The sequence below is a fragment of the Vanrija albida genome, assembly GCF_041260175.1.
Source record: "Vanrija albida strain AlHP1 chromosome Unknown contig_2, whole genome shotgun sequence".
NCBI lineage: Eukaryota > Fungi > Basidiomycota > Tremellomycetes > Trichosporonales > Trichosporonaceae > Vanrija > Vanrija albida.
This window is the reverse complement of record NW_027191421.1, coordinates 771,963-794,346: the sequence shown is the minus strand read 5'-3', so window position 1 is coordinate 794,346 and position 22,384 is coordinate 771,963. Positions and strand designations below refer to the sequence as shown.

Below are 22,384 nucleotides of genomic sequence, written 5' to 3'. Positions count from 1 at the left end.
GGACGGCGGCACCTGCGGCGCACGGCGCGGTCCACTCTGCGGCCGCTGCCTGCATCGGTGTCCGCGCCAGTCCCTCCCCTAGATCTCCCAGTACCACCACATGCATGCACCCGCTACAGCTTGAGACGCTTCGAGTCGGTCGTGTTCTCCTCGCGGCGTTTGCGCTTGGCCTCCTCCTGCTCGCCCTTGCCAACGACCGTCACACCCTTGCCCGACTTGACGAGGCTCTTCATCGCCTCGTCCTTTTGCTCGCGCACGCTCTGGCGCTTCTTGCCGTACAGGCCGGCAGTGGCGCTCAGGCGCGCAGTCTGCGCCTTCTTTGCGCGGCGAGCCTTGGCGCGCGCGGCGTGCGCCTCCTCGGGCGTCTGCTCGCTACGCGCAGTGAGCTCGGACGCCTTGGGGCCGCCAAACAGCTCCTGGGGTGCAAGCATCGTCGTCGCCGCCTGGCTGGCCGGCAGGGCAGTCTCGAGGCTCGTCGTGGCAATGTTATCGATGGTCGTGATCTGCGCCTTGGGGGCCTTGGGCACAAAGTTGAGCGACGACAGCGCGTCGAGCTTGTAGCACACTTCGTTCCACAGCCGGTCAATCTCCTCGTGCTCCTTGCGCAGCTTTTCGTCGCGCGGGTCGGCAGCCTTGCCACCGGCGGCCGTGGCCTGGTACTCGTCCTCGTAGATCTCGGCGAGAGACTTTGTAGACTTGGTGTCCTGCAGGTCGAAGAAGCGAGAGGGGAGGAAGGCTGTGGGCTCGAATGCGCGGACGCGAACAGGAGAGTCAAAGTTGTTCTGATCGTCAGCACCTGCGAACCAGACTCTGCACCCACATCCAAGATGCGCTTCTTGATAAGCTCCTCGAGCGTGGCAACAGTGTCCTCGGTGATGACCGGCACGACCTTTTGCACCTGCTCAAAGTCGAGGTGCTCCTCGAGCAGCGAGTTTTCTGGTCGTGCGCGGCTAGTGGCCTCACCCAGCAGCGTCCAGTCCTTGGGGCCAATGGCCTCCTGCTCCAGCTCGGCAATCTGCGCTGCCAGCTCGCGTTGCCTTCGCTCGTGTGTTGAGAGGTCTGGGGGGGTCAGCTGTGCACAAACGCTGCGACCAGTTGACTCACTCTGCTCGCTCTCCTCCTCGTCATCGCTGTCCTCGAACAGGTCGCTCTTGACGCGGCTCATGGTCTCACGCGTCTCGTCTACGTCCTCCTCCTCCTCCTGTTCCTCCTCCTCGTCGGCAAAGCGGGCCGACTTGCCCTTCTTGTTCCTGCTCTTGCCCTTTGAAGGCGCCGGCTCTGACCGTTGTGGTGGCTCAAAGAAGTCGGAGTACATGAGAGCTGGCGTCAGTGGTGCCCAAACCGCGCTCAACCCACGTGCATCCTCGTCGCCCTCCTCGAGGAACATGCCGCCAATGTCGTCGAGCTCGGCCTCCTCGTCGTCGTCACCGCCCAGGTGACCACCCGTGACGTGCGTTGCCTCCTGCTCCTCGGTCCAGCGGTTGAAGTCGTCGATGGAGAAGAACTCGTCGTCGAGGGTGGAGTGCTTGGCCTTCTTCCGTGGCTTGGAGGGACCAGCGGCAACGGCGTCGTCGTCGGAGCCGTCCATGTCGACGTCGGGGTTGGCGTCGGAGTCGGCGGCGCCGTCCTCGTCTTCCTCGTCCTCGTCCTCCTCGTCATCCTCCTCGTCTTCCTCGTCCTCCTCGCCCTCTTCGCCCTCCTCATCCTCGCCAAGGCTCACACCCTCGTCGTCCTCAAAGTCGAGAGACGCATCGGAGCCGAGCTCCTCGTCGTCGTCGTCCTCCGAGCCCTCATCCTCGCTGGCACTCTCGCCCTCCTCGTACCCCTCCTCGGCCATCATACGGTTCCACTCCTCGACGCTCATCTCCTCCTGGCTGTCGTCGTCCTCGATCTCGCTCTCGTCGTCGTCCTCGGCGTCCTCGTCCTCCTGGTCGCCCGAGCCGACCTCCTTGGCAATCTTGCAGATACCGTCGGCACGCAGCTCGAGCTGGGCCCACACCTGCTCGTGGTCCATCCCGTCGGTCGTGAGCACCGACAGCGGCGTGTAGGGCAGGAGCTCGGCCGGGTCGGCCGGCGCGTCGGCCTCCTCCTCCACGCCCGCCTTTGAGCGCAGCGAGATGGACGGCGGCTGCAGGATCGACACGAGGAACGGGTGCAGGTGCGGGTGCGAGTTGGTCTCGAGCGACAGCGCTGTGGTGTGAGTTGTGTTTCGTGCTGAGCGCTCAACTCACCCAGGTCGAAGATGCCCTTGGTTGCCGCGAGCGCCGAGGCAGCGAGCTTGCTGTCCCCGCCCGCGGCGAGGAGGTGCTCGTTGCTCTCGAGGAGCTTCTCGAGCTTGTCCAGGCTGTCCGGAATGGGCCCGGGGGAGGCCTGCGTGTCTGTCGGCATGGCGCGGTGCAGTATTGTTGTCGAGATGAACGGAGTGGAGGTGTCTTTGGAATTTTGAACTGGCAGGAGGTCCTGGTCGTCGTCTCAGGGCGGCGGCGGCGGAACCATATTGAGGACGTCTGATTCATTACAACCCAAGCGATTAGAAAAATGCATCGTGCATTAGCATTGGCGAGTGTAAAGGCCAGGTATTAGAAAGTGTTGACGACCTGGTGGGGTATAATCACGATTGTACTCCCCTGGGTCCAGCTGGGTCCGAGACTTGGGTCTGAACCCATGACACCAGCACAAGGCTGCAGTTTCCCCCCTCTTCTCTACCTAGGATAGGGTTCGAAGACGCGAGCGGACGCAGAGAGTCATGGCATGCTTGATCGGAGTGCATGTTGGTGTTTGACGCGAGCTTTGGTCGCGACTGACCACCCTTCGGCCAACAACCTGGCTGACGGCCTCATATACGACCATGTCGATTACACAAACATCTCTTCGCTAGTATATCGGTTAGTATAACCGCCTCTCATTAGAGAGTTTCAATCGCGGTAGAGCAGGGTTCGACTCCCTGGCGGAGAAATTCCTTTTGCAGGCCACTGCACTCTTTTTGCAGGCCATTGACGTCAGTCAGCAAGCCGGTCGGCCAAGACCCGCTCGCCATCAGCCTCCTCAATTTCCACCCCCAAGCTCCACTCGACACTCACCACCTCTCAGCCACAATGCCAGACCCGTGCGAGACGGGCGCCTGCCCGCCCCCCGAGCCAGCCTTCCCCGGGCCCACGCCGACGGGCCCACGCCCGCCCAATGCCGAGCCCGTGCTCCCGCCGGGCGTGAGCATCCCCCCGCCGCCTGCCAGCGCCGGCCCAGCGCGGCCGGTGCAGTGCGTCGCGCCGCCACCCGCCGCGGACGCAGCGGGCATCGCGCCGCCCGCGCTGCGCACGCCGCACGTCCTCATCGCGTACTGCGACCGGTGTCGCTGGTGAGTGTGCCAGCTGGCGCGGCTGACGCCCAGGTCGCCCCGAGCCAGCTGGACCCAGACCGAGCTGTTCCTCACCTTCCCTCCCCCGCTCATCGGGGCCATCACGCTGCAGCCGCTCAACACGCCCGAGACGGGCGGCCAGTTCCGCGTCTGGATCGACACGGGCGCGGGCTTCCAGCTGGTCTGGGACCGCAAGGTGGGCGGGTGCATGGCTACGGGTGCATGGCTACGGGTGCATGGCTACAGGCAGGGCTAATGTACAGACCGAGGGAGGCTTCCCCGAGCTCAAGGTGCTCAAGCAGCGCATCCGCAACGTCGTGCAGCCCGACATGGGGCTCGGGCACTCGGACGTCGGGGGCAAGGGTGCGGCGGGCGGGGCGGCGGCAGCCGAGGCAGCGGCATAGCGGGGCGCGCTAGGCACACCCCGCCGCGGCCTCGGCGCCTACGCAAACCCCGCCGTCTCGTCGAGGATGGAGCGGAAGCGCGCGGGCTCGAAGGCGGGGAACGGCGCGGCGGCCGGGCGCCCGAGCAGGCGCTGCAGCCCGCCGATGAGGTCGCTGTATGTCAGTTGTAGCCGTGCGATGCAACCCACTCGACCCCCGCGACCTCGAGGTAGTCGCCCGCCCGGAGCGCGTCAGCGAGCTCCTGCTGGTGGTTGTCCATCAGCTGGGCGTTGGGCACGACGAGCAGCGGCGTGGGCGGCTGGAGGCGGAGCACCTGGAGGATTGTGCCCGCGCCTGTGTGGTCAGCTCCTCCTCGGCCGCGCTACCCACCGGCGTGCGAGACGACGGCGTCGGCGGCGGCGAGCAGGCGCGCCATGTGCGCCCCGTCGGCCGTGTAGCGCAGCGTCGTGACCCTCAGCGTGCCGTGCGCCCACTCGCCCCCGTCGGCGCTGGCGGTGACGTGTGGGGGGAGGGAGCCGCTCCCGAGCTGCACGGTAAGCTGGGTGACGCCGGCGGCGGCGAGCGCGTCGAGCGCAGCGGGGGCGAGCACGGCGTCGGTGAGCGCCTGGAAGCGCGTGCTCCCCACTGTGACTAGGAGCGAGCGCATGGTGTGGTGGGCGGATGACGATGACGATGGGAACGAGTCAGCCGCGGTGGAGGCGGTTCGGCGCGATCGGTGCTGACAACACCCGAGGCTGCGCTGTGGCCGACTCGACCAAATCCCGAAGCCGCGCACCTCTCGATTGCTCAGTCACTCTCAACCCCCCACAATGCTCCCCCCGCCGCTCAACTTTCCCAAGTGGCTCGAGGAGAATGCCGCGCTGCTCAAGCCGCCTGTCGGTGAGTGCGCGGCCCGCTGGCCGCGCCGCTCTCCTCGCTCGACCTCCGCCGGCTAGCGCCGCGGCGGCTCGCTCACACCCCAGGCAACAAGTGCATGTACAAGGGCGACAACTTTATCGTCATGATTGTCGGCGGGCCCAACACGCGCGTCGACTTCCACATCAACGGCACCGAGGAGTGGTTCTACCAGTACAAGGGGAGCATGGTGCTCAAGGTCGTCGACGAGGGGGTGATCAAGGATATCGTCATCAACGAGGGCGACTTCTTCCTGCTCCCTGGTGCGTGGGGCTGCTGTGGACGCGCTGACTCTAGCCAACGTGCCGCACTCGCCCCGCCGCGTCGCCGACACGATCGGCGTCGTGATGGAGATGGTGCGCCCCGGCGACGCGCTGGGTAAGTGCTGCGCCAGAGTCGTGCTCACGCCAGACACGATGCGCTGGTACTGCCCCAACAAGGCGGCGCACGGCGACGCGCTCGTCCAGATCCGCCAGGTCCAGTTCTACTGCTCGGATCTCGACACGCAGCTCAAGCCCGTCATCAACAAGTGGATGGAGGACGAGGCGTGGCGCGTGTGCCCCGAGTGCGGCGAGACTGCGCCGCCGAAGTAAGGCCGCCGAAGTAAGCGGGTAAGCGGGGATGGCGTGAGGGTTGAGGGTGGGCTAGAGAGATAGAGGGTGCTGTATATTATGCGAGGTGGTCGTGGACTGGAGACTGGCGGCGGACTGCGACTGGCACTGACTGACACTGCCTACCAACGACTGACACGGACGACTGGCATCGACTGACCACTGGCAGCGACCTCTGACACCTGAGAAGCGAGAGCACACCAGTGACTAGCCAGCCGGACCGACAAGCTGTCCCCGGCGAGCCGTCTGGCACTCACCCCGGTGCAGCGGACGTCTTCACTGCCCCCACCCCACACACTCTACCTAAATGCATACAGGAACAACATGACCAGGTGACCAAAATCTAGAACATCGTATCCTCGTCTCGCAAGTACTCTCCGACGTCCGCCTGGTGGAAGACGACGATACCCGCCGGGTCGAGGTCGCGCGTCTGGATGGTCGAGCGGGCCGTCACGCCAAAGCCGAGGGGCATGTCGGCCATGTTGAACACGACGACGCCCTGGTGCTCTGGCGTGTCCTCTGTGATGCGGCCCAGGTGCGCCTTGGCGACGTGGTTGCCGTACAGGAACGGCAGCTCGCCGGCCGGCTTGATCCACACCTTGTACTTTGCGTACTTTGCCAGCCAGTCGAGGCACGTCACGCCGAGCTTGAACTTGCCCGACTTGGAGAAGCGGCCGAGGCAGGTGCCGAGCGAGATGAGGTTGGGGCGGGCTACTGAGGTCGCGAGGTGGAGCATCGGCAGAGGGAGGTAGTAGACGCTGTGGGGGTCAGCTGGGTCGCGGGGGGTCTGTCAACTGTACACACCGGTCCTTGTGCAGGCGGAAGCAGTACTGGTCGTCCTCATCGCGGTCGACGAGGTGGACAAGGTTCTTGCCGATGTAGTTTGTGAGCTCTGGCTGGGTTAGCGGTGGAGGAAGGTGGGGTGGAGGCAGGTGGACGAGCAGCGCTGCCGACAGCTGGCGCCGGCCGCTCGCACCCCGCGCGCCGACTCACTCTCAAACACGGCCTTGGTCTCTTCCTCGGTCAATGGCCTCATGATGTGCTGGTCGTTGTGGGTGTGGTTGTTGTTGCAGCAGCTCGTTCAAGCTCATCGGCGACATGACCAGGTCTGTCACAACTTCTGAAATCTCTAGCCGGTCTCACGTGCCTGGGATAAATGAGGAATAAATGGTCTAAGATATATCCCCACGTGGCGCTGGGGACGCGCGAGCGAGCCAGCACCGGTGACGAAGTGTGGATGCTCACTCACTGCGGTCATCGACCCCAACGACCCACCAGCTCAACTCGACCTCCTTCTCCATCGTCCACCTCCTCCCCCTCACCTTCAACCACCAGCGGCAACTTTGCAGCGGGCAAGAGCACACGGAACAGACAGGCCGACCACCACCTTACTGCTCTACCCACCGCCCATCATGGTCTGTACCACCGGCCGCGCTCCCTTCCACCACACTGACGCGGCTGCAGTTCCGCAACTCTTACGACTCGGACAACACCACCTTTGTGCGTGCTGCGATCTTTGCGTACACCCAGCACATGCTCACACTCGCAGTCGCCCCAGGGCAAGCTCCACCAGGTCGAGTACGCCCTCGAGGCCGTCAAGCAGGGCTCGGCAGCCATCGGCCTGCGCTCCAAGACGCACGCCGTGCTGCTCACGCTCAAGCGTTCGACCAGCGAGCTGGCCACGTACCAGAAGAAGCTCATCCGCATCGACGACCACGTCGGTATTGCCATCGCCGGCCTGACCAGCGATGCGCGTGTCCTGAGGTAAGCAGTGTGCGACCGACGACGCTGACGCGCAGCAACTCGATGCGCCGCGAGGCCATGCAGAGCCGTATCCTGTACGGCCGCCCCATCCCCGTCGCCCGTCTCGTCCAGACCATTGCCGACAAGGCGCAGAACAACACGCAGGTGTACGGACGGCGACCATATGGTGTCGGCTTCCTCGTCATCGGCCAGGACGTAGGTGGAGGCGCGGTTTGGACTGGGCATAGCTGACACACTGCAGGAGACCGGCCCCCACCTCTTCGAGTTCTCCCCCGCAGGCACCGCGTTCGAGTACTACGCCCACTCGATCGGCGCGCGCAGCCAGAGCGCCAAGACCTACCTCGAGAAGAACTTTGACAAGTTTGAGAATGGTGAGGAGCTGGCCAAACTGGCGGCAGCTGACACGCCAGCCGACCTCCCCACACTGATCAACCACGGTCTCTCGGCGCTCGCCGACACGCTGCAGCAGGACAAGCACCTGACGACGCTCAACACTGCCATCTCGATCATTGGCCCCGCGTCCGAGGAGATTGAGCAGGCGACTGGCCCCGGCTCGTCGGGTGCTTCGCGTCACGGCTACTTCCGCGTCAGGGAGAACGAGGATGTCGACAGCCTGCTCCGCGCGTGGCGCAGGAGCCGCGGCGAGCCCGAGGACGGCCCAGCAGACGAGACGGCGGCGACGGAGGGTGCTGCTGGCGACGCGGCCGCTGCCCCGGCTGCTGCCGAGCCCGCCGCGCCCGGAGAGGACGTTGAGATGCAGTAGAGAAGTATAGGCATGTACAGCATGGGTAGAGGGGTGGGGTGCGAGGAGCACGGTGTGGTGGAAGGATGGGGTCATAAGAGAGGAGGGTGGTGGGCGGCGGGCACTGGTCCGCCGTGTGCATCTGCAGCGGGTCAGAGCATGGCCGTGCGTGCAATCGCGCCGCAGGCTTGGGCAGACTCGCAGCCCCAGCTCGAGACTGAGCGTGGTGTCAACGATGAGCACGGCGCCGAGTGCCACGGCCCACGGCCCACAGCGCGGGCGACCGGCGCGGCTGAGCCACCGCGATGCCGCAGGGCGCAGCGCGCAGCGCACAGCGAGTGCAGAGCCACAGCTCGGCGGGGCACCACCGTCGCGGCATGCATCGTCGCCAGCACCGGGATGCATGCGCCTTGGAAATTCCGTAGTGGAAATGCAGGCGACGGCCACGGATAGCGGGGTTGGCGATTGCGGCGTGTCTGCAGCCGCCCGCCGCGTTGCCGGCCCGCCCTGGCTCGTAACGATAAAGACGGTGGGGGGCGGGCTCGGCGCTGCCCGGCCACCCAAACGTACTTATGCTCTCCCTCTCGACTCGCTCCCTCGTCACTCCGCTCCGCCGCGCACTGCTCACTCCCACCATGTCCGCCCCCTACACCGTCGTCAGCACTGACAGTGCGTACTGCTGCCCCGGGACTCGCTGACGCCGCAGAGGCGCCTGCCGCCATCGGCCCGTATGTCCAGGTGAGCGCGGCGTCACTGGTGCTACATTGCAGCTGACACCCCCAGGCCGTCAAGCACAACGGCGTATGTCGTCGTCGTAGCGCCGGGACCTAGCTCACGCCGACCCAGCTCATCTTCGCCTCGGGCGCCATCCCCCTCGACCCCGTGTCCATGACGGTCGTGCCCGGCGGCGTCAAGGAGCAGACTGTGAGTGTAGGCTCGGCGGGGGCGGCAGGCCCTCGCACGAGTGGACCGCTTGCCGCGGCACAGCACCGCAGCCACTCACGCCCCCAGGCCCAGGTCCTCAAGAACGTGTCGGCCGTGCTCGCTGCGTCCGGCTCGTCCAAGAAGTCGATCCTCAAGACGACCTGCTTCCTCAAGGACATGAACGACTTTGCCGACTTCAACACGCTCTACGCCGAGTTCTTTGGCGAGACCAAGCCCGCGCGCTCGTGCGTCGAGGTCGCCCGCCTGCCCAAGGACGTGCTCGTCGAGGTCGAGTTCATCGCCGTCGAGGAGAAGTAGGGCGTGGAGAGGTACTGCGCCGGCGTTGCTGGCTGCTGTTGCTCCAGGCCGGTAAAAGGCCGCCCGGGAAGGGCTGATGCATAGTGTCGTGAAGAGTGGCGGAGGAGCAGGAGGCAGGCAGGCGCGCAAGAGGCTGGACTGCACTGGCACTTGCATCTGACCTGCCCTACCAGGAGCCAGCGGAGCCAGTCCATGCCGAGCTGCCGATCGGCACTATGCCGTGCCGTGTCTCTCCCCATGACGTCTGGCCTTGCAGCTCGCGGCTCGCAGCTCGCTGCACGCTCGCTCAGCGTCACTGTCAGCGTGCATGCTCCCCCTCCACGCCTCCACCACGGCCACCGAGTCGAGACCGAACCCGCGCCGACCCCAGCTCATAGCCGTCGGCGTCACTGTAGAAGGCGCTGGAACGATTTACGTAACGCATCGGTGATGCTCGGTTGGTGCCGGCGACGAGTCGTCGCCGCGGCGGCCACTCGGCAAGAAGGCGTTTGACAGGCCAGGCGATATTTCAAGGGCCAGCGACGGGGCGACAAACGACGCACTCTCCATCTCACTCTTGCCACCAACCAAGCAACAACAACCACAATGCCCCGTTCTGTGCGTCGCCCACCCCCGACCTAGGCAGCAGCAGCTAACGCCCCCCCAGTCAGGCCGCTCCTCCGCCCGCCCCTCGGCGCGCCCCGCCCCCGCCTCGGCGCCCAGCGGCACCCGCCAGGCCTCGACGGCCGCGTACCCCGCGCAGCCGCACGCCCCGCCCGCCGCGTACCCCGCGCAGCAGAAGCAGCCTGGCCTCCTCGCCCAGGCCGCGAGCACGATGGGCGGCGCCGTCGCCGGCAGCGTCGTCGGCCACGGCATCAGCAACATGCTGTTCGGGGGCTCGCGCCCCGCCGAGCAGGCGCCCCCGCCCGCCGAGTACGCGCAGCAGCAGACCCAGGCCGCTGGCGCGTCGTGCGACATCCAGGCCAAGGGTGGGTAGCAGGGGAGGGAGGGGAGACGGCAAGCTGACGAACCAGACTTCACAAAGTGCCTCGAGGCCACCAACGGCGACATGAACTCGTGCAGCTACTACCTCGAGGCCCTCAAGGCCTGCCAGGCCGCCGCGCGCCCCTACTAGATGGGTGTGGCCCGGGGTAGAGCGTAGGAAAATGTCCATTCATAGTCATTGCAGATGTCAGCAGTATCGCATCACGCGGAGGTGGGGGGTGGGGGGTAGCGGTGTCGGGGTGTCGGGGTGTCGGGTCACGTTTGTCGGGCGGGCGGCACGTGTATGGTGGGGTGTCGCGGCGCCGGCTACAGTTGCCACTGACTGCAGGTCTGCTCGTCGCTCGACAGCACAGCAGAAGCAGCCCTCGAGAAGAGAGCCCGTGGCCAGAGGGCATCACCTTGCGCTGACACCACTGCCCACGGCCCGGATCAACAGGCACATCCCGAACACGCTTACGCTTACTCCATCCTCAACGCAACGTCGCCAGAATCCCGGAACCCGCACCACCCCCCACCCCACCGCCACTCCCATGAGTAGTATGCATGCAATGCGCCATCCCTCCCCCCCACTACGCCCTCTTCTTCGCGTGGTACATGTAGTTGACAATCTCGCCGAGCCCCTTCTGCCACGTGCCCTCGGCGCCGGGCCAGAGGCGCCAGCGCGCGCCGAGCGGGTCGTAGATGATGCCCTGCGTCTCGCCGACCTCGCCCTCGCGGATGTCGGCGGCGCCCGAAATCGGCTCCCACACGGCGTGGCCCCCCATGTCGGCGTACACGAAACGGCGCAGCTCCTCGGGCCGCACAAACTTGCGGTACGTGTGCGTGCCGGGCGTGACGAAGCGCAGCAGGTCCTCGGCGAGCGTGATCGTCAGGAGCTGCGACAGCGGCGTGCGCGAAATGGTCGACATGACCAGGTCGCCGCCGGGCCGCACCATGTCCCCGAGGCACTTGAGGAACTCGCCCGGCTGGTCGACGTGCTCGAGCACCTCCATGCTGCACACCAGGTCGAAGGTTTCCCCTGCTGCGCGCAGCGCCTCGGCCGACGTGTGCCGGTACTCTAGCCTTCCCGGCGTCGTGTTGGTCGCCACGCCGTTCTCGCCCACGTACGGCAGCAGCGGGTCGGCAGACGCGTGCGTCCGTGCGATGGCAATGTTGTCGGCAGAGGCGTCGATGGCGACGACGTCGCCGCCGAGCCGCGCGAGGGTCTGGGGCGTGAGCTGGGACGGACACAACGACATGAGATCGGACCCACCTCGGCGAGAAGACCCCCACCACAGCCCACGTCGAGACACCGCTTGCCCTCGAGCCAGCGGCCGGCGCCGCGCGCCTCGGCCCGCGCCCGGTCGCCGTGCCGCCCCTCAAACGTCCACTCGGGCTCGGTGCGCGGGTCGAGCGCGACCTTTTGCCGAATGTACTCGACGCGCTCGGGGTTCATGCGGTGGAGCAGCGCAAACTCGCCCGCCTCGTCCCACCAGTGCTGGGACAGGCGGGAGAAGTGCGAGATTTCGTCCTGGTTGATCGTGTTGAGCTGGCGCTGGCGCGTGGCGCCGAGCGGGGCGCGCGCGAGCCGTGGCCGCGCTGTGGCGAGGATTCGCGACGCCCGTGTCGCGGCCGTGACTGCTCTTATTGTCGCCATTGTGTGGTGCTTGTTGTTGTCTTTGCAGCGAGGTCGCCTCGGAAATGTCAGGCGAAACAAGCAGTCGTCGTCATGAAATCGTCTTGTGCCGGCGGGATCAAAATCGCCCACCCAAATGCAAATGGGCCAGACGCGTCGCGGCGCGCCTGAAATGACTTTTGACTTCTGCGCGCTCGTTCTCAACAAGACTCCACCCACCTCAACAATGTACGTCGCCACCGGCGCCCATCCAGCGCCAGAGTCACTCACACCCCCACAGGTCATCCAACGGCAAGTCCCCCGCGCCAGCAGAGGCCTCGACCAGCAGCCCCAAGCCCGACGACCTCAAGGCCCAGGTGGCAAAGCTTGTCGCCGAGGGCAAGAAGGCCATCGCGCTCAAGCAGTGGGAGGAGGGCGTGGCAAAGTATGCCGATGCGCTCGACATCCAGTGAGTGGCCGCGCCGTGCGTGGCTGACCCCAGGCGCCAGCTCGTCGGCGACTTTGACCCCGCCATGGCGCCGCTTCTGCTTTCGTACGGGCGCGCGCTGTACGAGCTCGCCCTGTCCCAGCAGGGCGTGATGGGCAAGGAGGAGGTGGCCAAGGGCACAGATCCGTCGGCTCAGAACGAGCAGCCTGCCGCTGGCCCCTCGACCGGCAACTTTGTGTTTGAGGGCGATGGGCCCGATGATGAGGACGACGAGGAGGGCGGTGACGACGGCGATGCGGCCGACGGCGAGGACGAGGCGCCCGCCGGTGGCGAGGGCGAGGGTGACGACGGCGACCTCGAGGACGACTTCAACGCTGCCTGGGAGGTCCTTGATGTCGCGCGCACCATCTACACCCGTGCCATTGAGGCGCTGCCTGCCGACCAGGGCAAGGACGACCGCCTGTTGCTGTCCGAGTGCTACCTCACCCTGGGTGACATCAGCTTGGAGACGGGTTAGTGGCAGTTGAGTGTGGCAAGGACCAGCTGACACGCTGCAGAGAATTTCCCCCAGGCAGTGCAGGACTACACCGAGGCCGTCAAGATCAAGTCGGCGCTGCTGCCTGCCTCATCGCGCGCGCTCGCGAGCGCGCACTACCAGCTCGGCACAGTGCTCGAGTTCACGCCCGCCGGGCGCTCCGAGGCGCTCAAGCAGGTCCAGCTCGCGCTCGACGGGTTCAAACAGCGCGCGGCCGAGCTCAAGTCGGGCGACACCAAGGCCGAGGACATTGCGCGCCTGAATGCCAAGGAGCGCGACGCCGAGGCCAAGGATGTCGAGGCGCTGATCGGCGACCTCGAGGTCAAGATTGACGAGCTCAAGGCCGCGCCGCCCGCGGCCGACTTTGTCGCCGAGAGCATCAACCACCTGCTCGGCGGCGTGTCGAGCTCGGCGGCGCCCGTCGCCGACTCGGGGCCAGTCAACGACCTCACGAGCATGGTGCGCAAGAAGGCGCCCAAGAAGGCGCCTGCACCGCCGCCCGACGCGTCCAACGGCGACAAGCGCAAGGCCGAGGAGCAGCCGGGAAGCGCCGAGAAGAAGGCGCGGGCTGAGTAGACGTCGCCTGTGATCGACCCCCACCTGTGATCCCATAGTTCTTCCGTCATGTATTTTGTGTCTTTCGCGTGGTGAGCCGTGGTAGGTTGGACAGCAGAGGGACGAGAGGGGATCGAGTCGAGGAACGGTGCGAAGGCGCTCGCTCGCACCCACCGTGGCGCTCATCAGCCAACCAACGGCGCCAGGAACATCGGCCGCTTAGCTCAGCTGGTTAGAGCATTGTACTAATACCACGACGGTGTCAGTAATGCAAAGGTCGGCAGTTCGATCCTGTCAGTGGTCAGATATCTTTTTCCGCGCGTGGGGTGTGCATGCGGTGGGTTGGGGGAGAGGCGAGGAGAGGAGGAGGACGAGGGGAGGTGTGGCTGGAGGCCGGGTGCCACTTGTGGTGGCGATCACTGCCTCCGCCTGCTGATCGTCGCGGCCTCAACTTGAGCCTGGGCGTGATTTCGCCACAGTGGTCCCCTCGTCTGCAGAGCTGGACTGGGTGTGCTGGGACACTGCGACGCGATCGAGACAAGGGTGGCGGCCAAGTCGCTGCAACCCTCGGCGCCAACCGTCCCCAGCCTCGACCCGATAGCTGGTGCAGCGACCTGTCCGCTTCGGGTCGCACCGGTCCCTCCTGGGACACCCGGAGCAGCGGCATGGCTTTCCCTGAGTTACACAGTAGCCTCGGTGGACGAGGTGCTGATTCTGACGGCGGGGCCGTATGAGCCGAGGCAGGTAGTCATCTATGAGCTGAGCTCGTCTACCCCGGCACCACAAGAATGTACAGGTGATAATGAGGCAAGAGCGTGCACCCCCCGCACAAAATCAGTGCCAGAGGGTCGTGCATGCGCAGGGGACGTGACCTTGTGGCGAGAGTGGAGTGGACACCGGCCGAAGTTGCCAACCGGGGTCGTCAGTAGGTGTGTTACCAACACCGACCCGATGGTCCACAGCCCTGGAGCCTGCTGTGGCAGGTCTGATCTGGAGAGGGGGACAGTTATCGATGCGCAGGAGATGGGAAGGGGGTTTCCTACAGCGGCCGGTGGTATCGAATGTCGGGCGACGTCGGAAATGGGTGAAGGAGACAAAACGATGGCATGCTCCAGCAGTTCCCCTCGCCCCTCTCAGAACTCCCAATGTCTGATGCCGACAGATCGAGCAGGTAGGGTGGGCTATGAGCCCCAGCGTACGACGGGCACATACACCCAGCATCAGTCAGAAGTCACTTCCCAGGTCGACGACCTCGAGCATCCCAAGATCACAACACCGCCCCCGCCACGCCAGATGAAAAGTGCATGCAAATGAGTCCGAGTCTACACCTCGCGCTTCGCCTCGTCCTTCTTCGCCTCCTCAGTCCTCCGCTTAGCGGGGGCTGCCGCGGGCGCCTCGGCCGCCTTCGCGGCAGCGGCAGGTTCAGGCGCGAGCGCTGCTGGCTTCCTGGTACGTCAGCGCACGCCAGGGGGAACACGCACTCGGACCCAGGCGCGACCGGTGCCGGGGCGGCGGGGCTCTGCTCGCCCGGCACGCCGGCGGCCGCGGGCGGGGGCACGATCGGCTCGGGCGGGGGCAGGCGGCCCGTCTCCTGCCGCAGTGGCGTGTCCCAGATGTAGAAGCCGGAGATGATGCCTGGCGTCAGTGGGGTCGGGAGGGGGACGCACCGACGCCCATGGCGAAGAGGAGCGGTCCGAGGGGGCGGCGCGACATTGTGCGGGGTGTGTGGGGGGAGTGTAGAGTTGCGAGGTTGACTTCGAGCTCGAAGTCGAGCCGAGTGACTTTCTAGCCGCGGAGATGCATCTCCGCGGTGGAGGTCTGACATCAACAATGTTGTCCGGTCCAGTCACTTGGCGTTTGACATCCACCGACATGGCTTCAGAACGCGACAAGGTGCCGGTGAGCTGAGCGTGTCGGTTGCTGAGCTCACGCCAGGTGCTCGTCGCCGAGACGGACGACGTGCGCCCGTTCGCGCGCCTCCTCCGCGGCATCGGGCTCAAGCACGTACGTCTGCCTTCCCCCCTCTGGCTGACGGCAGCACGCGTCCATGACCATCTCGGGCGCGGGCTTTGAAGTCACAGTAGAAGAAGCCCGCAGCATGAGCGCGACGGCGTGGGTACCGGCCAACCTGTTCACCGAGTTCACGTTCGGCGACGACGAGCCGGCGTGCTTCGAGATCTCGCTCGACGCGCTGCTGCAGAGCCTCAACATCTTCGGCAACGCCGGCGGCGGGGCGGGCGTCGTGCCCTCCGTCGGTGGGGGCAGCAAGAAGCGCCGGTGGGCAGGCGAGGGTGAGGAGCGCGACGACGAGGACGGCTGGCGCGCCAGGGGTCGCGAGAGGCGGACCGGCATGCGCCTGACCTGGCTTGGGACGGGGTATCCCCTCTCCATCCTGCTGTGGGTGCGCTGGGAGGCCGAGCTGACCCCAGGCGCGACGACGCCAAGGGGCCCGTGACAAACTGCGAGCTGTTCACCCTCGAGCCTGACGAGCTCGTCAACCAGGCGTTCGACGAGGCCAACAGGTCGGTGTATCTCATCATGAAGGTAGGCAACGCCGACGCGACGGCGCCGCTGACCCCAGTCCGCGTGGTTCCGCGACGCGCTGCTCGACCTCCCGCCGTCGTGCCAGCGCGTCACGTTCCGCGCCCGGCCGCAGGGTGAGACCGTGGCCGACAGCCGGACGACGAGCGTGCGCGCGCGCAAGCTGGCAGAGTCGGGCAGCTTCTCCATCTTTGCAGAGGGCGACTTTGGGACGGTGCAGGTGGGTAGCAGGCGGGGCGGGCGCTGACGCTAGTTCGACTATCCCTACGACGCAGAGGTCATGGACGCGTTCGAGTGCGAAGAGGCCGTGACGTTTAGGTGAGCTATCGAACCTGCGACGGACGGCAGCTCACACCCCAGCTACCACGCGTCCCATGTCGCGTTGCTCGGACGCGCAGTGCAGCACTCGGCAAAGATCTGCCTCCAGATCGAAACCACCGGCTTCCTCTCGGTCCAGGTCATGATGCCGCTGTCCGAGAACCAGCCGCCCGAGCTCAACAACGGGATTCTCGACTTTAAGATGAACGCGTTGGACGAGGAGGAAGAGGACGAGTAACGAGGCAGCAGCGCCACCCCACACTGTACAACACCACGCCACACCGCACGATTCGAATGATGATGCATGGGTCTCGATGACACAATTACACTAACGACATCTAGTAACAGGTGATGCAGTGAAGAGGCCACGGCCACTCGGAGGGGCGGAAAGGACCCAGCATCCTGGTTGGGCTTCTAGTAACCGTGGCTGGGGAGTGTCAGTACGTGCTGGTGGATCATCATCCTGGGCTGCCACCCACATGACAATCTGGTCCTTGGCCTCCTTGGCGGTGACAAGGCCGGCAGTGACAAGGAACTCCTTGACGGCGACACGCTGGTCGCCCTGGAACTGGAGGACCTTGCCGTGCTCGTCCTTCTTGCCGGGGGCGGGCGAGTCCTCGTCGTCCGAGTCGGCAGAGTGCACGACGTGGCCGTTGCAAGCAAACTCCTTCTTCATCGCCTTGAGGAGCTTGCGCGGGTCGTACTTGTCCGGGATGCCCTGGACGGTAGTGATGGTCTTGCGGCCATTACGCTGCTGGAGACCTGGGTGTGTGTCAGCGGGATCCGGGGCGGCGAGGCGCTGGCGTTCGCGTTCGCTTTCGGGATCGACTCCTCGACACGCGGCACTCGACACGCGGCCACCTCGTCCACTCGTCCACACTCACGGATGTGGATCTTGTCGGCCTTGCTGCCGACCGACTTCTCAATGACCTTGGTAGGGGCGGCCTCGGCGAACGGGTCGTTGCCCTGGGCGAACGGGTCTGGCATATCAGTACACACCCTCCCCCTCGTCCTGCTCACCAAACGCAGGCCCGAGGTTGGAGATGGTGTCCCCGGACGACGCCGGGGCCTTGGTCTTGGACTTTCCGGCGTTCACGTTGGCTGCCGAGCGGGCACGCGAGGAGGACATGTGGGAGGGTGCCGGTGGGGTGGGGGTGGGTCGCCGTCGAGTGTGGTGGAAGAAACGGCGAGTGGTGAGGATGCGAAAGCGAGCGGATGGATGCGAATGTAAAGCGACAGCGAGCACGGACACGAGGGGAGGAGGCTGGTCAGCGACGGCGCAGGGGGTCGAAGCGTGCTGGCTGGCTTGCTGGCTGTGTGATGGCGCTGGCTGGCTGGCGCTGGCGTCGGTCGGTGGGTCGCCCGCCGGCGCCTGGCCCAGCCCACACGACCCGCACACAACCCGCACACGCCCACACACACGCACGGCCCTACTCACCGGTGTTGCTGCTCATTCAAAAGGTGGCAAAGGAGGTTTGGTGGTGGCTTTAGTGGTCGCTGGAGCGGAGAGTCGGGAGGGAGAGTAGAGTGGTGATGATGCGTGCTTGCAAGCAGAAAACAATGTTATCAAGGTGTGCGGCTGGGTGGCCAGCGAGCGGGCGGCGACTGGTAGCTGCTGCATGGCATACCGTGGGGCCTGGCTGCCTAGCATACCTGCCTGGATCTGGCGGCTCCGAAATCATAACGCCGCCAGTGTGGCCCGGCCCGCTTCAATACTATTCACTCGCCGGGCCCGCAATTCAAACATCGCGACGACAATGTGATGTGCCCGGCCGGCGCTCACCGTCTCGCAGCAGCGGCGATGGCAACACTGCCGGACTCATGGTCCGCCTCGCCGCGCTCGGACCCCGTCGATGCTGGCAAAAAATGCATGAAGCGAGGTCGGGCGAGGAGCAAGTTCGCCACCCGACAGCAACCGCTCAGGATCAACCCAATTCTCCGAAAACATTCGCGGCCGCTTAGCTCAGCTGGTTAGAGCATTGTACTAATAACTCGATGGTTATCAGTAATGCAAAGGTCGGCAGTTCGATCCTGTCAGTGGTCAAGAATAATTCTTTTGCCGTTCGTGATCTGCACCAGATATGCTTGTAATTCATCTTTTGCCGATCAGCCCATCAGTGTGTAGCACAGCCGTCTGTCGTCCTGCTATCGTGCTGACTTGGGGCTCACACATACTACCCACTCCCCCGACCCCCCTCCCCCTGCTCAAGCCCTCTCGGTGAACGGTGACATTTTATTGCTGTATGCAGTGATGTAAGATGCCAAATGCGGACGGACTAGCTATCGACCCCCTCGTACACGCCCCGAACACTCTACAAGTCTTGGGTGCTCTTCATGGCGAGAGCAGGCTCGGCACCGTCACCCCCAGAGCCGCCCTTCTTCTTTTCGTCAAACTTCTCCTCCTTGATCTCCTCCTTGGTGATCTTCTTCTTCTCGTCGAGCTGCTGCTCAATGTACACGTCCATCTCATCGGCGGCCTCGAAGGGTCGCTTGCCGAGCAGGTTGCGCATGTCCTCGCGGGTAATGACCTCCTTCTGGAGCAGCAGCTGGGCCACCTTCTCGACGTCGTCCTTGTGCTTGGTCAGGAGGTCGGTCGTACGCTGGTGCGCCTGCGTGATCATCTTCTTGACGGCCGCGTCCAGCGCCTGGGCAGTGGCCTCGGAGAAGGGCTTCTGGAAGCCCTCCTGGCGCTGCTCGCTGCTGCCGTACGAGATGGGTCCAATGTCGGGGTTCATGCCAAAGTTGGCACACGTCTCGAACGCCCACCTCGTCACCTTTTGCAGGTCGTCCTGGGCGCCAGTGGTGATCGATCCGAAGAAGATCTCCTCGGCAACACGACCACCAAGAGTCATGGACATGCGGTCCTGGAGCTGCTCAGTCGACTGCAGGAACCGCTCCTTGGGAAGGTACTGGGCGTAGCCGAGGGCACCAACACCACGGGGGATAATCGAAACCTTGAGGAGGGGGTCGGCGTACTCGAGGAACCAACCGCAGATGGCGTGGCCGGCCTCGTGGTAGGCGACGATCCTCTTCTCCTCCTTGCCAAGGACTCGGCTCTTGCGCTCCAGACCGGCGATAACACGCTCAATGGCGCCGTCAAAGTCGGCCTCGGTCACGGCGTCACCGCCGTGACGAGCAGCGCGGAGAGCGGCCTCGTTACAGACGTTGGCAATGTCGGCACCCGAGAATCCAGGAGTGAGCAGGGCAAGCTTCTCCGAGATTTGGTCGATCGTGAGCTCGGGGTCGAGGGTGATGGGGCCAAGGTGGACCTTGAAGATCTGGCGACGACCACCAATGTCGGGTCGGTCAATGGCGATGTGGCGGTCGAAACGGCCAGGACGCATAAGCGCAGGGTCGAGGACGTCGGGACGGTTGGTACCGGCGAGGACGACAATGTGCTCCTTGGTGCCGAAGCCGTCCATCTCAACCAGAAGCTGGTTCAAGGTCGACTCACGCTCGTCGTTACCGCCAAAGTTGCCGCCCTTTCCACGAGCCTTGCCGATGGCGTCGATTTCGTCGATGAAGATGATGCAGGGGGCGTTCTTCTTGGCCGTCGCGAACAGGTCGCGGACACGCGAGGGACCGACACCGACAAACATCTCCACAAACTCGGAACCAGAGACGGACAGGAAGGGCACCTTGGCCTCACCGGCAGTGGCCTTGGCGAGGAGGGTCTTACCGGTACCGGGAGGACCAGAGAGGATGGCACCACGGGGGATCTTGGCACCGAGCTTCTCGTATTTTGCCGGCTCCTTGAGGAACTTGACAAACTCCATAATCTCCTCCTTGGCCTCGTCCATGCCGGCGACGTCGCGGAAGCGAACGGCAACATCCTCCTCCTGGTTGAACATCTTGGCCCTTGACTTGCCGACACCGAAGAGACCGCCGCCGGGTCCACCGCCGCCGCCGAGACCGGAGCCACCCCTGCGGGCCATCCAGACGAAGAAGCCGATCATCAGGAGCGTAGGCGCAAAGTGCATCATGGCGGACAGAGTCGAGACCTCATCGTGGTACGACACGGGGATGCGCTCGGCGGGAGGGATGCCGAGCTCGTCCTGCGTCTCGCGGAGCAGCGTCTCAAACGCCTCGACCGAGCCGATGGTGAAAGTGTACGGCGCGGGGCCGTGGGCGGGCGAAGGCAGTGACTGGCTGCCAGATGACGAGGTCGAGCCAGTCGACGACGACGATGGGATGGGGTTGTGCAGGTGGACGCGGACCTTGGTGCGGTTCACAACCTCGAGCGAGGACACGAGACCACGGGCGAGCAGCGAGTTGCGGCTAGTTTCCGCTGTCAGCAATAGACCCGAAAGAGTGGGAAATGCTTACAACTCCTGCCATGTGATCTCGCGAGTGCGGCTGTCGCCAGGCTGAGTGAGCGAGTAGAGAGCGTATGTTCTGCGGAGGTGAGCTCGGCTTTCTCTGTCACCCGGATAGCTGTACTCACGAGATAGCAGCCAGGAGGAGCTGGTTTGGTGTCATGCCGCCGAGGGGGTTGTTGTTGGGGCCGCCGCCGGGACCACCGCCCTCCTTGCCACCACCACCGCCGCCGCTGCCGCCGCCCGAGCCCGACGAGACAGAGCGCTTCTTGCCGTGGCCCGAGATCTCGTCGCTCAGGCGGGGGCGGCGATCCCGCAAGCTGCCGCCTTCCTCCTCCTTCTCCTCCTCAAACTCCTTGTGCTCCTCCTGCTTGGACTCCTTGGACTCGGCCTTCTTCGCAGCGCCGCCGCCGGGCCGGCTGACGCCGCCCTTCTTGCCGCCGCCAAAGACCGACTCGAGGCCCTGCGGTGTTGGCGTGTTGCTCGACGGCCGGGGGTTGCCGCTCGGGGTCGCGTACGCGCGGGCGGCGGCGCGCAGGACCGATGCCGACGGCGCCAGAGATGGTAGATGGCGACGCGCCGGCGCGGCCAGATGGCGCAGGGGAAGGCGGTACATTGCCTTGGGTGTTAAAGGGAGGGGTGTAAGTGTTTTACAAGAATGTGGTTGTGGTTGACAAGATTATCGCAAGCAGATGGCCCGATCGATTACAAGTCGTCGCTCGCTGGATGCCGGAGCGTCGTCGTCCATCGGCCGGCATTGGAGTTGGATAGCGGGATCAAATTTCCCACTGTAGGCCGGCGGGGATAATTTGGCTGGCCGAAAGCTGGGTGTGGCATTTGACAGACCCAAGAGGGAAGGGTAATTTAGAAATGTTTTTCTTCAACTTTCCTCGTGCTTCTAGTAGTCGTCGTCGACTGGTATCAGCGTCATTCTTGAGAAATGGGGAGATGAAAGTGTAGAGTTCGTCCTTGTCCCCACAGGCGCCAGCGGTATTCGAAAGGGGAAATTATTGTCACCACCGCAAGAGGACATGTTGTCGACCTCCTCCCTTCAGCCTCCATCGCCATACCCTGTGGCTCTTTGAATAGCTGGGCGTCCACCGTCCACTCCGTCTTGTTGTTCTAGTTGGTATTGTACTGCATGTTGATCGAGAGCGTGATCGCCGACGGGGAATTGTTTGGGAATACCCTTCGCGATGGGGACGACGAGAGAGTAGGCATTTGCCGTGGGGCGTGACGCGCCTGGACGCGTGCTTCTTGGCACCCAGCTGCGCCACAGTTGTGCTCCGTTGGTTGATTGAGAGTGCAGAATGACTGTGCCGGCCGGGAATCCGAGCAACAACCCGTTTCTCAACGACCGCCGGTTGGCGGAGTCGGTGGTCGGGGTTCCCGGGCGAGGAATTGCGCTCGGACGCCGAGAAACCCCACCGCAGGCCTGTCAGGTACGGTATGGTAAGCCAAAGTCGAGGCAGCGCGGCCACCTCGGTGGCACCTCCGGGCATGTTTGGCTCCGAGAGAAGCGGGCGCCGAGTTAGGCGGCGCACGCCGCTCTTCTTGGGCGCGACCTGACCTAGTGCTCGGTCCGGCCGTGAGGAAGACGCATCCGAGAGCGTATGCATACTGCCCCGTAGGATTGGTCTGTCGACCCGCACGCTCGCTTAGGGTTCTGAGGGATATTTATGTCGGAAATCCTATGTTTACACTTGCTAGAATAAGATGGCTCGCGAGCCCCTGATACACCCCATTAACGCCGCCGCCTCGCGAGATTCCCATGTGTCCAATCTACGTCCCTCGTGCGGCGACAAACACGCACCCCTGACGTCAACGCGTCGATAGTGTTGCTACTGGCTGTGTGATGAGTTCGTGTAAATAAGGTTGCCGGAGGCGCCGAAGGGACAGACGGCTGACAGCGCCGCCGCACCGCACCACCCCGCAGCCAGCGGAGCGTCGCCGAGCCATCATTGGCTCGGCGCCGGCATTGGTGGCTAAAGTGACTGGCAGGCGCAGCAACGTGTCGCTTGGGTGGGTCGGCGGGACCTGGCCGCCGGCGCCAAGTGCTTAGTGCTGGCGTGACCAGCAGC

General features: G+C 64.8%; 14 protein-coding genes and 2 non-coding genes across 16 annotated transcripts; 9 read left to right on the top strand and 7 right to left on the bottom strand.

The window, feature by feature from the left end:
* Window positions 1-113: 113 nt before the first annotated feature.
* On the bottom strand, window positions 114-2,388 carry MPP10_2 (U3 snoRNP protein; the record flags this gene model as incomplete). Its single annotated transcript, XM_069350559.1, has 5 exons — window positions 114-782; window positions 821-1,059; window positions 1,105-1,320; window positions 1,357-2,190; window positions 2,232-2,388. The coding sequence occupies 5 exons, from the start codon at window positions 2,386-2,388 to the stop codon at window positions 114-116; spliced, it is 2,115 nt and encodes a 704-aa protein (XP_069210945.1).
* Window positions 2,389-3,095: 707 nt separating this feature from the next.
* On the top strand, window positions 3,096-3,790 carry Q8F55_001945 (uncharacterized protein; the record flags this gene model as incomplete). The annotated part of the gene is made up of 3 exons (XM_069350558.1): window positions 3,096-3,355; window positions 3,389-3,551; window positions 3,619-3,790. The coding sequence occupies 3 exons, from the start codon at window positions 3,096-3,098 to the stop codon at window positions 3,757-3,759; spliced, it is 564 nt and encodes a 187-aa protein (XP_069210944.1). The 3' UTR covers window positions 3,760-3,790.
* Window positions 3,791-3,797: 7 nt separating this feature from the next.
* ALG13 (N-acetylglucosaminyldiphosphodolichol N-acetylglucosaminyltransferase catalytic subunit alg13) lies at window positions 3,798-4,405 on the bottom strand (the record flags this gene model as incomplete). Its single annotated transcript, XM_069350557.1, has 3 exons — window positions 3,798-3,912; window positions 3,948-4,092; window positions 4,129-4,405. The coding sequence occupies 3 exons, from the start codon at window positions 4,403-4,405 to the stop codon at window positions 3,798-3,800; spliced, it is 537 nt and encodes a 178-aa protein (XP_069210943.1).
* Window positions 4,406-4,568: 163 nt separating this feature from the next.
* On the top strand, window positions 4,569-5,246 carry BNA1 (3-hydroxyanthranilic acid dioxygenase; the record flags this gene model as incomplete). The annotated part of the gene is made up of 3 exons (XM_069350556.1): window positions 4,569-4,638; window positions 4,722-4,916; window positions 5,065-5,246. The coding sequence occupies 3 exons, from the start codon at window positions 4,569-4,571 to the stop codon at window positions 5,244-5,246; spliced, it is 447 nt and encodes a 148-aa protein (XP_069210942.1).
* Window positions 5,247-5,607: 361 nt separating this feature from the next.
* On the bottom strand, window positions 5,608-6,300 carry NIP7 (ribosome biosynthesis protein nip7; the record flags this gene model as incomplete). The annotated part of the gene is made up of 3 exons (XM_069350555.1): window positions 5,608-6,022; window positions 6,069-6,156; window positions 6,258-6,300. 3 exons carry the CDS (start codon window positions 6,298-6,300, stop codon window positions 5,608-5,610), a joined length of 546 nt encoding a protein of 181 aa, XP_069210941.1.
* A 376-nt stretch (window positions 6,301-6,676) lies between these two features.
* Window positions 6,677-7,791, top strand: PRE5 (Proteasome subunit alpha type-6; the record flags this gene model as incomplete). Its single annotated transcript, XM_069350554.1, has 6 exons — window positions 6,677-6,679; window positions 6,729-6,764; window positions 6,814-7,028; window positions 7,064-7,223; window positions 7,270-7,399; window positions 7,439-7,791. 6 exons carry the CDS (start codon window positions 6,677-6,679, stop codon window positions 7,789-7,791), a joined length of 897 nt encoding a protein of 298 aa, XP_069210940.1.
* A 614-nt stretch (window positions 7,792-8,405) lies between these two features.
* Q8F55_001940 (uncharacterized protein) lies at window positions 8,406-9,012 on the top strand (the record flags this gene model as incomplete). Its single annotated transcript, XM_069350553.1, has 5 exons — window positions 8,406-8,439; window positions 8,477-8,508; window positions 8,554-8,571; window positions 8,617-8,694; window positions 8,782-9,012. 5 exons carry the CDS (start codon window positions 8,406-8,408, stop codon window positions 9,010-9,012), a joined length of 393 nt encoding a protein of 130 aa, XP_069210939.1.
* A 585-nt stretch (window positions 9,013-9,597) lies between these two features.
* Q8F55_001939 (uncharacterized protein) lies at window positions 9,598-10,126 on the top strand (the record flags this gene model as incomplete). Its single annotated transcript, XM_069350552.1, has 3 exons — window positions 9,598-9,609; window positions 9,659-9,980; window positions 10,026-10,126. 3 exons carry the CDS (start codon window positions 9,598-9,600, stop codon window positions 10,124-10,126), a joined length of 435 nt encoding a protein of 144 aa, XP_069210938.1.
* Window positions 10,127-10,565: 439 nt separating this feature from the next.
* On the bottom strand, window positions 10,566-11,632 carry COQ3 (Hexaprenyldihydroxybenzoate methyltransferase, mitochondrial; the record flags this gene model as incomplete). The annotated part of the gene is made up of 2 exons (XM_069350551.1): window positions 10,566-11,201; window positions 11,249-11,632. 2 exons carry the CDS (start codon window positions 11,630-11,632, stop codon window positions 10,566-10,568), a joined length of 1,020 nt encoding a protein of 339 aa, XP_069210937.1.
* Window positions 11,633-11,783: 151 nt separating this feature from the next.
* On the top strand, window positions 11,784-13,149 carry Q8F55_001937 (uncharacterized protein; the record flags this gene model as incomplete). The annotated part of the gene is made up of 4 exons (XM_069350550.1): window positions 11,784-11,839; window positions 11,892-12,059; window positions 12,093-12,550; window positions 12,596-13,149. The coding sequence occupies 4 exons, from the start codon at window positions 11,784-11,786 to the stop codon at window positions 13,147-13,149; spliced, it is 1,236 nt and encodes a 411-aa protein (XP_069210936.1).
* Window positions 13,150-13,341: 192 nt separating this feature from the next.
* Window positions 13,342-13,432, top strand: Q8F55_001936. The gene has a single exon. It is a non-coding gene; the product is annotated as a tRNA-Ile (tRNA).
* A 1,018-nt stretch (window positions 13,433-14,450) lies between these two features.
* On the bottom strand, window positions 14,451-14,841 carry Q8F55_001935 (uncharacterized protein; the record flags this gene model as incomplete). The annotated part of the gene is made up of 3 exons (XM_069350549.1): window positions 14,451-14,574; window positions 14,610-14,763; window positions 14,796-14,841. The coding sequence occupies 3 exons, from the start codon at window positions 14,839-14,841 to the stop codon at window positions 14,451-14,453; spliced, it is 324 nt and encodes a 107-aa protein (XP_069210935.1).
* Window positions 14,842-15,000: 159 nt separating this feature from the next.
* rad1 (checkpoint clamp complex protein Rad1) lies at window positions 15,001-16,225 on the top strand (the record flags this gene model as incomplete). The annotated part of the gene is made up of 7 exons (XM_069350548.1): window positions 15,001-15,027; window positions 15,064-15,132; window positions 15,167-15,525; window positions 15,558-15,672; window positions 15,710-15,889; window positions 15,923-15,987; window positions 16,030-16,225. The coding sequence occupies 7 exons, from the start codon at window positions 15,001-15,003 to the stop codon at window positions 16,223-16,225; spliced, it is 1,011 nt and encodes a 336-aa protein (XP_069210934.1).
* A 176-nt stretch (window positions 16,226-16,401) lies between these two features.
* Q8F55_001933 (uncharacterized protein) lies at window positions 16,402-17,441 on the bottom strand (the record flags this gene model as incomplete). The annotated part of the gene is made up of 5 exons (XM_069350547.1): window positions 16,402-16,414; window positions 16,467-16,749; window positions 16,872-16,967; window positions 17,008-17,088; window positions 17,426-17,441. The coding sequence occupies 5 exons, from the start codon at window positions 17,439-17,441 to the stop codon at window positions 16,402-16,404; spliced, it is 489 nt and encodes a 162-aa protein (XP_069210933.1).
* Window positions 17,442-17,939: 498 nt separating this feature from the next.
* Q8F55_001932 lies at window positions 17,940-18,031 on the top strand. Its single transcript has one exon. It is a non-coding gene; the product is annotated as a tRNA-Ile (tRNA).
* Window positions 18,032-18,299: 268 nt separating this feature from the next.
* AFG3 (AAA ATPase afg3) lies at window positions 18,300-20,919 on the bottom strand (the record flags this gene model as incomplete). The annotated part of the gene is made up of 3 exons (XM_069350546.1): window positions 18,300-20,265; window positions 20,314-20,382; window positions 20,432-20,919. 3 exons carry the CDS (start codon window positions 20,917-20,919, stop codon window positions 18,300-18,302), a joined length of 2,523 nt encoding a protein of 840 aa, XP_069210932.1.
* Window positions 20,920-22,384: the final 1,465 nt, after the last annotated feature.